General features: G+C 45.8%; 1 protein-coding gene across 3 annotated transcripts; it reads right to left on the reverse strand.

The window, feature by feature from the left end:
* Positions 1-1024: 1024 nt before the first annotated feature.
* Positions 1025-8693, reverse strand: LOC118879886 (2'-5'-oligoadenylate synthase 1-like). Of its 3 annotated transcripts, none has more exons than XM_036823047.1 (7): positions 8335-8693; positions 7253-7541; positions 5835-6019; positions 4852-5084; positions 3543-3696; positions 1912-2058; positions 1025-1752 (listed from the first exon to the last, which is right to left on the reverse strand). In XM_036823047.1, exons 1-6 carry the CDS (start codon positions 8512-8514, stop codon positions 1936-1938), a joined length of 1164 nt encoding a protein of 387 aa, XP_036678942.1. In that variant the 5' UTR covers positions 8515-8693; the 3' UTR covers positions 1025-1752; positions 1912-1935. The 3 variants fall into 3 exon arrangements, with proteins under 3 accessions (XP_036678942.1, XP_036678941.1, XP_036678940.1); XM_036823046.1 differs by having other exon boundaries at positions 1894-2058; positions 8335-8692; XM_036823045.1 differs by having other exon boundaries at positions 1027-1752; positions 1917-2058; positions 8335-8692.
* Positions 8694-12006: the final 3313 nt, after the last annotated feature.

Below are 12006 nucleotides of genomic sequence, written 5' to 3' on the forward strand. Positions count from 1 at the left end.
ACCCGGCAGAAGCTCTCACTTTTTCCATTCTAAGAGCCTGGCTAACAGCAACTTTGCACCGTCTCCTGGGGTCCTTGCCAGGGTGTGAAGTCCTGAATTCCAGGAGGGGACTTCCAAGCCAATAAACTCTTCCGCATCTGACCTGACACTGGAGCCCCTTGATCAAGTGCCCTCGGGGTCACTTCCACACACACCCACCTGACTTTTGCTGCTACACGCTGCCCGGGTCTTCTGGCTGTTTGGGATATAGGTCCATCCCTCCCTCAGCAGGCCCAGCACGCCCCCGGCTGGGCTATTTTGGGACTCAACCCTACTCATAGTCCTAGTGGACAGGAGGGGAAGTGGGTGCCGCTCCTGCGGGGTCTTATGGAAGAGAGACCTCTGCAGAGTCTCCTTGCAAGGGGGGAGGTGCTAGCTTTTAACAGAAGGGGTAGATGGGACATTTCTGAACCCCAGGTTCAGAAGAGTCTGGGGATTCAAGATTTCCAGGGGCTTCCACTCTTATGTCCGCAGTCTATGTGTCAGGATCCCATTCTTTCCCAAGTAGGGTCGTGACCTTGCTTAGCAGGCCCGATTATTTTGAGAGTACATAACTCTTTTACACCAACTAGTATGGCAATAATCAAAATGATGAATAATTACAAAGTGTTGGCCAAGATGTGGAGAGACTGAAACCCCCATTTATTGCTGAAGGGGATGTAAATGGTGCAGCTGCTATGGGCTACAGCAAGGTGGTTCCTCAAATGGGGGTGCAGGGAGGGACTCCACCCTTATCTCCTTTGGCTAAACATTAGATCTGCCGGTTTTTGTTTCCCTGGAAGGAATTGCCCAGAATGGGGCTTTCTCTGCAGGGAATCAAAAATTTATGACTCCGGTGCTCCAATTTTCATTCCAGCATTTCCGTCATCCCTTACAGAGTTGCTCCTCTGTTTCCAAATCTCATGAATTTGGACTTGAACCAACAGCTCCCAATACCAGTACCCCAGACTCTTCTATAACCTGGGCCGGCCGGCTTTGCACAAACTATCAGAGCTCAGCTGAGAGAAATACTTATTAAAATTTTTTGTGCAAGAAACATTGCTTTATTGTTTCTTGTGGTCATACAAACAGTACAAACTTATGGCCAAAAATTAATAAAATCTGAAAATTCAAACAAGTATAAAGATAAGCACATCTCGATTGGGTCCAGCTACATTTCAAGTGCTCAATAGTGACTACTGTGTTACACAGGGCAGTTCTAAAACTTTTCCTGGATAAATAATCAGAGATGTGGACAAAGGATGAACCAAAGATGTTTGTCTCAGGATTACCTGTAATTGAAAATTGGAAGGATCCTAGTCTATCCAACAGTAGAATATTCCACAAAATGTCAGCTCCATGAGGCAGGGATTTTTGTCTGCTTTGCTCATTGCTATGTTCCAGTGCCCAGAATGATGCTTGGCACATAGCAGGTGCTCAATTAATATTTTAAGTTGAATCAACGAATACGCACACATACATACACACACACATATAATATGCAGATATACTTCTTGGCTCTGTGCCTTGTGGTTAATTAACACCCAACAAATGGTATTTGCTACTATTTTTGTTGTTATTGACAATAAATTGGACCACAACCCTCCCACCAGGTACAGAGAAGAGCGTGAAGACTGGGATTCCTCTCTTTTGTCTGAGTCTCTCCTGCTGTCTCTCAGAAGATATTGTCGGAGAACAGGCTCTGGTGGGGAGGGAGCTGTCGGAAAATGCTATCTGTGAAAGAAGAGAGAGCATAGAATGGCGGGAAGGATGGAGGTCAGGAGACCTGGATTCTGGTCCCAGGTCTGACACCAACTCATGGCCCTCTCGGGATCGAGGCCCCCCACCCCGCCCCTAGAAATGAGGGGGGCTGACCCGGATGGCTCTGGAGACCTTGCCTGTAAGAGATTCTGGCATTCAGAGGATGGCACATGTCCAATCCTCTTCCACCTGGGGAGGGGCCCCTCCCTGGTGTCTGCGTCTCGGAGAGGTTCCACAGCTCTGTCTAAAACCATAGGCCTCGTACGTCAGGTCTTGGGGCTGAAAGGGTGAAGCACATGATCACATTGGAGGGTAAAGCACATCATCACACTGGAGAGCTGGGCCTCCCACCTTGGCACTGGGTCTCAGTGAACATTTATGGTGGACAGGTGGACACTGTGATGTGCCACCTGGATCCCCTTTGAGGAAGGCCACACCCCCTCCTGAGTTGTCCATTCAGTGGCTGATCCATGTTAGGGTATAAAGACCTGCCACCTCAGTCTTCTGCAGGACAACTCTGAAGGCCGTTGAAGCTCCAGGGCTCCCCAGCTGCACCTCACCCTGTGCTGGTACCCGCTTAATTCCCCTCCTTTACACAGGTGTTGGATCCAATGGTCCTCCCCTGAAACATCCTGCACGTAAACTTCATCCCAGAGTCTGTTTCCTAGGAAACCCATCTATGGCATCATCAACCCTCCCCACCCCAGCATGAGAAAGATCTCTACTCTTGGAGTGGAAAGATCAGGCCCTCAGCCCCTACTTAGCTGGGTGACATGCCCACCTCCTCAGCTGCTCTGAGTCGCTCATTTGTCACATGATATTGAGGGGGGAGGGGATACAAGGCAGGATGTTTAGCTCAGTGGAGTAAACACTGGCGTTGGAGTCTACCGAGTTAGAACCCCAGCTCCACCACTCCCTGGCTGAGTGGCCTTGAGCAGGTGACTTCACTCTCCGAGCTTCCTTTCCTCATCTGTAAGATGGGCGTAGAAAACATATCTCATGGGGTGTTGTGAGGATTTAATGAAATAATGAAATTTAAGGGGTTTAGAACAGAACCTTAGCCCACAGCAGGTATTTATTAAGTGGTGGTTGTTATTGTTTATTTTTCTTCTTAGTGGAATGAGTCAACTGGAGCTGTTTAAAAAGTTACTTCCGGGGCTTCCCTGGTGGCGCAGTGGTTGAGAATCTGCCTGCTAATGCAGGGGACACGGGTTCGAGCCCTGGTCTGGGAAGATCCCACATGCCACGGAGCAGCTGGGCCCGTGAGCCACAACTACTGAGCCTGCGCGTCTGGAGCCTGTGCCCCGCGACGGGAGGGGCCGCGATAGTGAAAGGCCCGCGCACCGCGATGAAGAGCGGTCCCCGCACCGCGATGAGGAGTGGCCCCCACTTGCCTCAACTAGAGAAAGCCCTCGCATGAACCGAAGACCCAACACAGCCAAAAATAAAATAAAATAAAATAAATAAAGTAGCTATAAAAAAGAAAAGTGCTTTAAAAAAAAAAAAGAAAAAAAAAAGTTACTTCCGGACAAGGAGGCATTAATTAAAGAATGAACTCTGGATGAGGGATGTGAGAAGTCCAGGAACTCTCTGTATGGGGCCAAAATGCCTTGTAAAATAGAGAGCACAGCCTGACACTATATGAATGTGAGTGACCTCTAGCAAGAGGCAATTTCTTAGGAAAGAATGGTCTCTATCTACGTGCCCCATGCTGTGTGGAGGGGGTGGGGGAAGGACGGCAGGGAAGAAGCAGAAGGTCTCACCGACACATCCCAGGAGCCTACTGGAGACCCGTCTGGTTTCTTAAAGCATGGGTAACTCAGCCAGGCTCTAGCCTCTTGTGCCAGCCGCTGCCAGCTATATGGGTCTCCACCACCAACGTTTCCTGTAGGGTCAGCCGGGTCCAGAATCACAGGCCTGAAGAGCAATATTTAGAGAGAGAATAGGTGAGAAGCTGGGCTATGTCTGGGGGGGTCTAGATGCTCCTGGAAGAGAAAAGTACCAGCCTGGCACAGGCTGGGACTCAGGGCAGCAGGAGGGGACCAGCAGGGCACTGCTCCCTGGGGTGTGTCCTGGGTGCCCTGCCCTATGGAGAACAGTGAGGAGAAGGAGGAGCCTTGCATTTGGGCTTTGATAGACTTCGGTTTGAATCTTACCTCTGCCCTTTATTAGGGGTGTGACCTTGGGCAGGTCTTTTGACCTCTCTAATCCTCAGTATCCTCATCTGTGAAATGGGGAGAATTGAACACCCCTACCTCCAAGGATGTTGTATGAGGATCTAGACAAGCATGTGAAATGCTCAGCACAGTAATTGGGACATAATAAGGGGTCAATACATGGCAGTTACAAAAATCATAATTTTTACTATGCTATTAGAGTGTGTTAGTCTTATAGCAAGCTCTTAGTTCCTGGGAGCAATTATTATTGTTGCTGCAGCTGTTGTTATTTTAGTTGAAATTTCAGCTGTTTCACTCATTTTTTGTTAAGGTTTGGACAAGCTCTTTACCTTTCAGAATCTTGGTTTAGTCATCTGTAAAGCAGGTAGCATAGTGCCTGCCTCACAGGGTTGTTTGCACATTGTTTTTAAAATTAGATGGAAGGGCTTCCCTGGTGGCGCAGTGGTTAAGAATCCACCTGCCAATTCAGGGGACATGGGTTCGATCCCTGGTCCGGGAAGATCCCACATGCTGCAGAGCAACTAAGCCCGTGCGCCACAACTACTGAGCCTGTGCTCTAGAGCCTGTTCTCTGCAGCAAGAGGAGCCACCTTGAGAAGGAGCAATGAGAAGCCTGTGCACTTCAACAAAGAGTAGCCCTTGCTCGATGCAGCTAGAGAAAGCCTGCACACAGCAACAAAGACCCAAAGCAGCCAAAAATAAATATATAAATAAATATATTTTTTAAAATGCTTAAAAAAAATTAGATGGTAGTAGTAAAGTGCCCAGCAGAATGATTAGCACCAGAAGATGATCGATAAATGTGGAACTCTCCCACTTCTTACATTTCCAAGGTGTCACAGCTGTAATCATGGGTTCATTTATGTGGGGAGCTAAGCCATGTGGGGATAGAGTACCTGGGTTTTACAAGTTGCCTTGACAGGTATTGTTCAATAACAGGGTTTTCAAAGTTGTAATAATTTTTCCAGTAGATGCAAAGCTTCTGATGCTTCAGGACTAATTCCAAGACAGTCTGAAATCCCTGAGCTGTGCTGAATCTTGTTTCCATGCTTCCTTGCTCCCAAGCATAGACTGTCAGGAGCTCCAGGGCATACTGTGGGGGCAGTGGCTTCCCAAGCTTCTCCTTACACTGAGTAGAGGAAAAACAATCAGAAAAGTGGGTTTCTCTAGCTTTCGTGTAAAGCACATTTCTCATGGACCAAATTCAGCCTGCCACTTGTTTTTGTGTATAAAGTTTTCTGAGAGCAAATCCGCACCTATTCATTTATGTGTAGTTTATGGTGGCATTCATGCTACAAAGGCATTGTTGAGTATTTGTGACAGAGACCGTGTGACTTATAAAGTCTAAAATATTTGCTAACTTGCCCTTTACGGAAAGTTTATTGACCCCTGGTTAAAGGTTTGAGCTCTGGATTCTGACTGATGTGGGTGTGAATCCTGGTTCCACCATTATCTGATTTGAGCAGACAATGTAGACTCTTGGAGCCTTATTTTTTCTCATTTGCCAAGTGAATGGTAATAACTGCACCTTCCTCAGAAGGATACTAGGAAAATTAACTGAGAGGAAGGACTTGTAGTGTTCCTAAGAGCCTAAAGAAGCAAAGAATTTTTTTTGTTTTTTTCTGGAGGAAGATATTTAATCCAAAGTCTCCAACTCTTTCACAGATAATTTTCATGTACAATGACCATCACATAAGTATCCAGGCACACAAAGAAACAAGACACCCAGAGTGATGACTAACAAAAACAAAAAATAAAATAGTAATAAGTCCACAAAACTTTCCGCTCTATTCCACCCCTCCTTCCTCCTCATGTCCTCACTCTCTTCCTTCTCTCCCTCCTCCTCCTCCGCTCTCTGTCTAGATGGGACATGCCATACCATTTGGTACCAGTGCTTCACAAGGCGGATGAGGCTCTTCAGCTTGGTTGTACGCTCCTTCAGGAAGGCTCGCTGCAGCTCCGTGAAGCAGGGGGAGAACTCGCCCTCTCTCCCCAGGAACTCGCACTCTCGGATAAGCTGGACGTAGACTTTAGGGTCAGGTCTGTAGCCTCTGGTCAACTGACCTGTTGGGAATTAATCCATAATGTGAAGATGTCAGCTCTTCTCTGAGTTTCTTTCAGTCCCTCTGAGGAGACAAGCTCACTGACCATGGGGGGCCATGGAAAGGTCAGCAGGCCCAGAGCCAGGAGGCCTGAGGGCCATCCCCAGTCCTCGCTGCTCCCATCTCCACTGCCGCCACCCCGTCCAAGCCAGCATCATCTCTCACCTGGACACAGCAGAGATGGCAGCAGCCTCCTTCCTGGATCCTCCACAGCCCATTCTCTACCCAGCGCCCACAGAGGCCTTTTAAAACCTGATCCTTCCACTTCTTGCTTCCCAGGACATCTGAATAAAATCCAAAGTCCTCGCAGTGGCCCAGGAGGTTCGGTGTGACCTGTCTCCTGCCACCTCTGCCATCTCACCCCTTGCCTTGATCCCTTTGCTACTTACTCCCCTGGTTATTTCACTTCTTCAAATATGCCAAGCTCATTCCTGTCTCAGGGCCTTTGCACTTGCTGTTTCCTCTTCCTGGAGGCCCCAGATCTTCCCAGGTTTGGCTTCCTCTCATCCCTCGGGCCTCGGGTCAGAGGTCACCTTCCTTGTTGCCCTGTCTAAAAACGCCCTCTAAGCCCCATCATTCTCTTTTGAATCACCATATTTAGTTTTTGTCACAACAAGTTATCCTTTCATTTATGGTATTTAAATTATTATTGTCAGGCTCCAGGAGAGAGGTTCCCTCTCTGTCTCATTTATGGCCATAGAACAGTGCCTTGCACATGGAAGGTACTCAGTGGAAACTGAGCCTCAGAGATGTACTGCTTCCTGTCCCAGTGTTCCTGCACATTGTCTACCGATTCCAACCCTCAGACAAATTTGATGATATTTCCTTATGCTTTGGATAAAAGATGAAATTAACATACTGTGTTTACACCAGATATACGCTGCCTCGTTTTTAGAAAGAGAAGATTCACACACTTTGCCAGGAGTAAAACTAGTAAGCTTGGCAGGTGTTCTATAAAAATATACTGCTCCCAAATTGTACCAATTTGTTGTTAATGTCACTGCAGTGGCTGAGTATGACCCTAAACATTCTTGCCCCAGAAGAGATGCTAGGATCTCCTCCCCACTTGAAGGGATGCCCTGTTTAATAAGACTCTCAAAGTGAGAGAGATTTCTGCTCAGAAACATGCAAAGAGAGCAGAAGAAGCCCTGACATAGGACAAAGGCTGAAACACCTCATGGCTGAGAGTGCTCACCCAGGGCATCAAAAGCGGGCAGGACATCAAACTCCACCCACTCGTGGAGCTGAGGGGATCTAAGCACGAAGCTGAGAGCACGAGGATTCTTCCATTGCTGTTTCTGGACTTCAAACTTCACTTCAAATGTTTCCTCCCTTTGACAGGCTTCCAGCTGTCTCCTAATTTCCTTGATGAATTCTCCTCGGCGCTCAAGTTGTTCCTGAAAACTTTTAAGATTGGTGAGGAAGACGACGAGGTCAGCATCTGATCGGCCCCTGAGGGTCGTGCCTTTGCCTGAGGAGCCACCCTAAAAAAGGTGATGAGAATGAGAACTGACATTTATCATTGAGAAGAGCCTCCCTAAATAAAATGCTGAGAACAATCACTAACATTTTGAGTACTAGCCACTGTTCTGAAGGCATTACCAGTCTTAACTCCTAGAATGCTCACAAGAACTCTGTGATTTAGCTACTATTATTATCTGTTCCCATTTTCCAGATGGGGAAACAGATGCTGAGAGAGATTATGTATCAGCCCAATCACACAGCTGGTAGGTGGCAGAGATGCAATTCAGTCTGTGTTCTTTACTCCCTGTTCTTTACAACCTTATATGATTAATACTGTAAACTGGCCCATGGCTTATTTTACTTGACCTGCAAGCCCTGCAAAGTACTGGGAATTATGGATGATGAAATTGAGGCACAGAGAGGTTAAGTGACTTGCCCAAGATTTCACAGCAGCAGGTGCTATCTGCTTTCAAAACTTATACTCTTAACCAGCTCATGAGTCTGCAGGAATGGTGACTTCCCAGCCTGGTCAATGATTAGCGGATTGTTGATACTGCTGGGCTTCAGTTTGTCTATCTCTGTGGCGGACATGACATAGGTGGTTTATAAACTTCACCTGGGCATTTGTTAAAAGCTTATAGATGGAGGCCCTCACCCCAAAAGCTATTTTCACAAGCTGTGGTTATAGTTTTGGCATGGATAAATCAGAAACCACCAGCCCCAGAGACCTCAACCTTTTGCTCTCTGTCTGTCTCTGTGGAAACGCTTGCTCTTCCGGCCTCCTTCTCCCCAGCCAGGCAGTTCTGGACTCACCTTCACAACTTTGGACACCCGAACAGGGTGGGAGGCCGATTGGAAACACCTCTCCTTCAGGAAACTGCAGATGATGTGGATGGCTTCATTGACCTGCGTGCGGAAATCCTCGTCTGGCAGGAGGTGGTCTTCGATGAACTTGTCTAGAGACCTGGCCGGGGTATCACTGAGCTCCATCATGACGCTGGGACAGGAGAGCCAGAGGGGGCAGAGCTGGCGGGGAAAACCTTTTAGCTTCTATCTCTTCTGCTGCCTGGGTCCAGGAGGCTGTTAGTTTCATTTCACTGGAAGGGAGGAGCTGTGCCCTGAGTCTGGGCTGCTGTTGGTTTCGTTTCCTTGGAAGGGAGGGGCTTTGCCCTGAGTCTTTGTCTCTCAGCAAATCCAACATTCCTTTGATTCTGAACCCTGTTCGTTCTCCCAGCTCTTTCCTCCAGTATCCCAGAATTACTCCCTGCCTTTAACAGGCAACCTAGAACATCTGGTCTTTCTTCAGACTGTACTCTGAAAAGGTACTTTTTAACCCAGGTTAGTACTTCACCCAAGAGTAATCATGAGTAAAAACACACTTTTGGTTTCCTTTTCCTCTTTTTTCGTTGCTGACAAAATTGTTTTATAGTCTCCTGTGATCTTTGCAGCAGTACATGTATATTGCAAACAGAAATGGTCAGAAAAATCCAGAAGCATAAAGTCCATCCCTGATCCTAAACCTCAAAGACTACAACTATAACTACTTTGGTGCAGATCTTTTCAGATGTTTTTCTAGGTTAACACACACATACACACAAACATAATTTGTCTCTCTCTCTCTCTTTTTTAATGGCATGGCTATAATGATTTTACTTTTTGATTAATAGACTTTATTTCTTAAGGCATTTTTAAGTCGACAGAAAAATTGCGAGCTGTCTCTAGCTGTGCATCTTTGAACACGCGTGTAACTGGGCATGCCTCAATGTCCCAATCTGTAGAGAGGGCAAACTTTTCTTTCTCACTCACAGAACTGCTTCTGAGGATAATCTGAAAGAAGAGACACAAAAGGGGATTTGAAAGGTATCAAATGCTGAGCATAAATAAAGGGCAGGGACTTACCTGGCGGTCCAGTGGTTAAGACTTTGCCTTCCAGTGTAGGGGATGTGGGTTCGATCCCTGGTCGCGGAGCTAAGATCCCTCATGCCTCGGGGCCAAAAAACCAAAACATAAAAACAGAAGCAGTATTGTAACAAATTCAATAAAGACTTTAAAAATGGTCCACATCAAAAAAAAAATCTTAAAAAAAAAATAAAATAAAGGGCAATTCTGACTTTAAAAATCTTCATTGGGTCTTAAATGGTTTCCTGTTCCCATTTTCACAATGGTCACCAGGGCAGCTGTTTCACTGGTGGTTGCTGTTAACTCTACTTCTGGAGGGTTGGGTAGATGGGGTGGTGGGGAGAGTTATTTAAGAAAAGCAATTTGCATGTGGCTGGGATTTATGGGAGTGCAGGACAGGAGCCCAGGAGCTAATGTTCTCTATTGCATCGTATGAGAAAATTACACCAAATTATGAAAAATCAGACTTATCCCTGACATGCGTATTCTTTTGTTAAGAATTCTTCATTCGAAGTGAATCTGGAGCAAAGTCCACACTGGCCTGAGTTTTTAGCCATGACCTTAAGGGAAGCATTGCATTCTATTATCAGGGGCGGTGTGGGAGCAGGGGATGGGAGGGAGTGTCTCCCAGACTAGAGAGATCATTAATAAACACTCTTTGCCATGAGTAAGATAGCGATGGTAATTATTTATAACCATAATGGCAGGTATTAACTGAGCACTTCCTATGTAGCAGACTCCACAAAAGTGCTCCTCTCAGATCCCCAACTGCAGAGGACAGATCTATGCTGGCCCATTGTTAGAAAAGTAAAGTTCACACACTTTGCCATAAATCAAACAAGTAAGCCTCGTAGGGGTTCCATAAGAAATGTCTTGGCCCCAAATCGTGCCAGTTTGCTGTTTACTGTTGCTTGCGTGGTTTAATCAGGACTGCCCCAGGAGAGATACTACTGGGTGGGCCAAAAGTTTCATTCGGTTTTTTCCGTACGATGGCTCTAGCAGCACTTAGTTGGCTTTAACTTCATTCCAAATTTTGTTAGATTGTATGTGACAGCTGTCATATCAGCGTGTATTTAAAAAAAGACATCAAAATTGGTGAATTTTTGTGTAGCCATTTTAATATTGAAGATGGAAGAAAAAAGCAACATTTTTGGCATATTATGCTTTATTATTTCAAGAAAGGTAAAAACGCAACTGAAACACAAGAAAAGATTGGTACAGTGTATGGAGAAGGTGCTGTGACTGATCGAACGTGTCAAAAGTGGTTTGCTAAGTTTTGTGCTGGAGATTTCTCGCTGGACGATGTTCCACGGTCGGGTAGACCAGTTGAAGTTGATAGCGATCAAATCGAAACAATAATTGAGAACAATCAATGTTATACCATGTGGGAGATAGCTGACACACTCAAAATATCCAAATCAAGTGTTGAAAATCATTTGCACCAGCTTGGTTATGTGAATCACTTTGATGTTTGGATTCCACATAAGTTATGTGAAAAAAACCTTCTTGACCATATTTCCGCATGTGATTCTCTACTGAAACGTACTGAAAACGTTCCGTTTTTAAAACAAATTGTGACGGGCGATGAAAAGTAGATACTGTATAATATGGAATGGAAGAGATCGTGGGGCAAGTGAAATGAACCACCACCAACCACACCAAAGGCCAGTCTTCATCCAAGGAAGGTGATGTTGAGTAAATGGTGGGATTGGGAGTCCTCTATTATGAGCTCCTTCTCGAAAACCAAACAATTAATTCCAACAAGTACTGCTCCCAATTAGACCAACTGAAAGCGGCGCTCGATGAAAAGCGTCCAGAATTAGTCAACAGAAAACGCATAATCTTCCATGAGGGTAACACAAGACCGCATGTTTCTTTGATAACCAGGCAAAAACTGTTACAGCTTGGCTGGGAAGCTCTGATCCATCCGCTGTATTCACCAAATATTGCACCTTCGGATTTCCATTTATTTCGGTCTTTGCAAAATTCTCTTAATGGAAAAAATTTCAATTCCCTGGAAGACTGTAAAAGGCACCTGGAACAGTTCTTTGCTCAAAAAGATAAAAAGTTTTGGAAAGATGGAATTATGAAGTTGCCTGAAAAATGGCAGAAGGTAGTGGAACAAAAGGGTGATTACGTTGTTCAATAAAGTTCTTGGTAAAAATGAAAAATGGGTCTTTTATTTTTACTTGAAAACCGAAGGTACTTTTTGGCCCACCCAATGTGATCTCCTCCCCATTTTTTAGGGACACCTTATTTTGGTAAGACTCTCAAACTGTGGGGGGCGTCTGCTCGGAAATATGAACAGAGAGAGAAAGAAGCCCTGATACAGGACAAAGACTGAAACCCCATGTGGCTGGGAGGGTGGAAGGCAGGCAGTACATCAAACTGCACCCTACACAAACTGTAAAGCAACTATACTCCGATAAAAGTTAATAATAATGAAAAAAATAACTGCGCCCCCTGGTGGGGCTGGGGCACCTGGCCACGATGCTGAGTGCCCAGGGCGGCTCAGAGAACTCCACCCTCATCTCTGTTGCTTCAACCTTAGTTCTTCCCAGTTTCATTTCCTCAGCAGGAAGTTGC

Source organism: Balaenoptera musculus, chromosome 14 (assembly GCF_009873245.2).
Source record: "Balaenoptera musculus isolate JJ_BM4_2016_0621 chromosome 14, mBalMus1.pri.v3, whole genome shotgun sequence".
NCBI lineage: Eukaryota > Metazoa > Chordata > Mammalia > Artiodactyla > Balaenopteridae > Balaenoptera > Balaenoptera musculus.

What these genes read in the sequence shown, in the direction of transcription:
- LOC118879886 (XM_036823047.1), bottom strand. Translation starts at nt 8,514, where the DNA reads ATGATGGAGCTCAGTGATACCCCGGCCAGGTCTCTAGACAAGTTCATC. An exon ending in GCCCGCTTTTGATGCCCTGG is followed by an intron (nt 6,020 to 7,252) that starts GTGAGCACTCTC and finishes AATTCCCAACAG; the next exon opens with GTCAGTTGACCAGAGGCTAC. An exon ending in TAGGCTCCTGGGATGTGTCG is followed by an intron (nt 2,059 to 3,542) that starts GTGAGACCTTCT and finishes TCACCCTTTCAG; the next exon opens with CCCCAAGACCTGACGTACGA.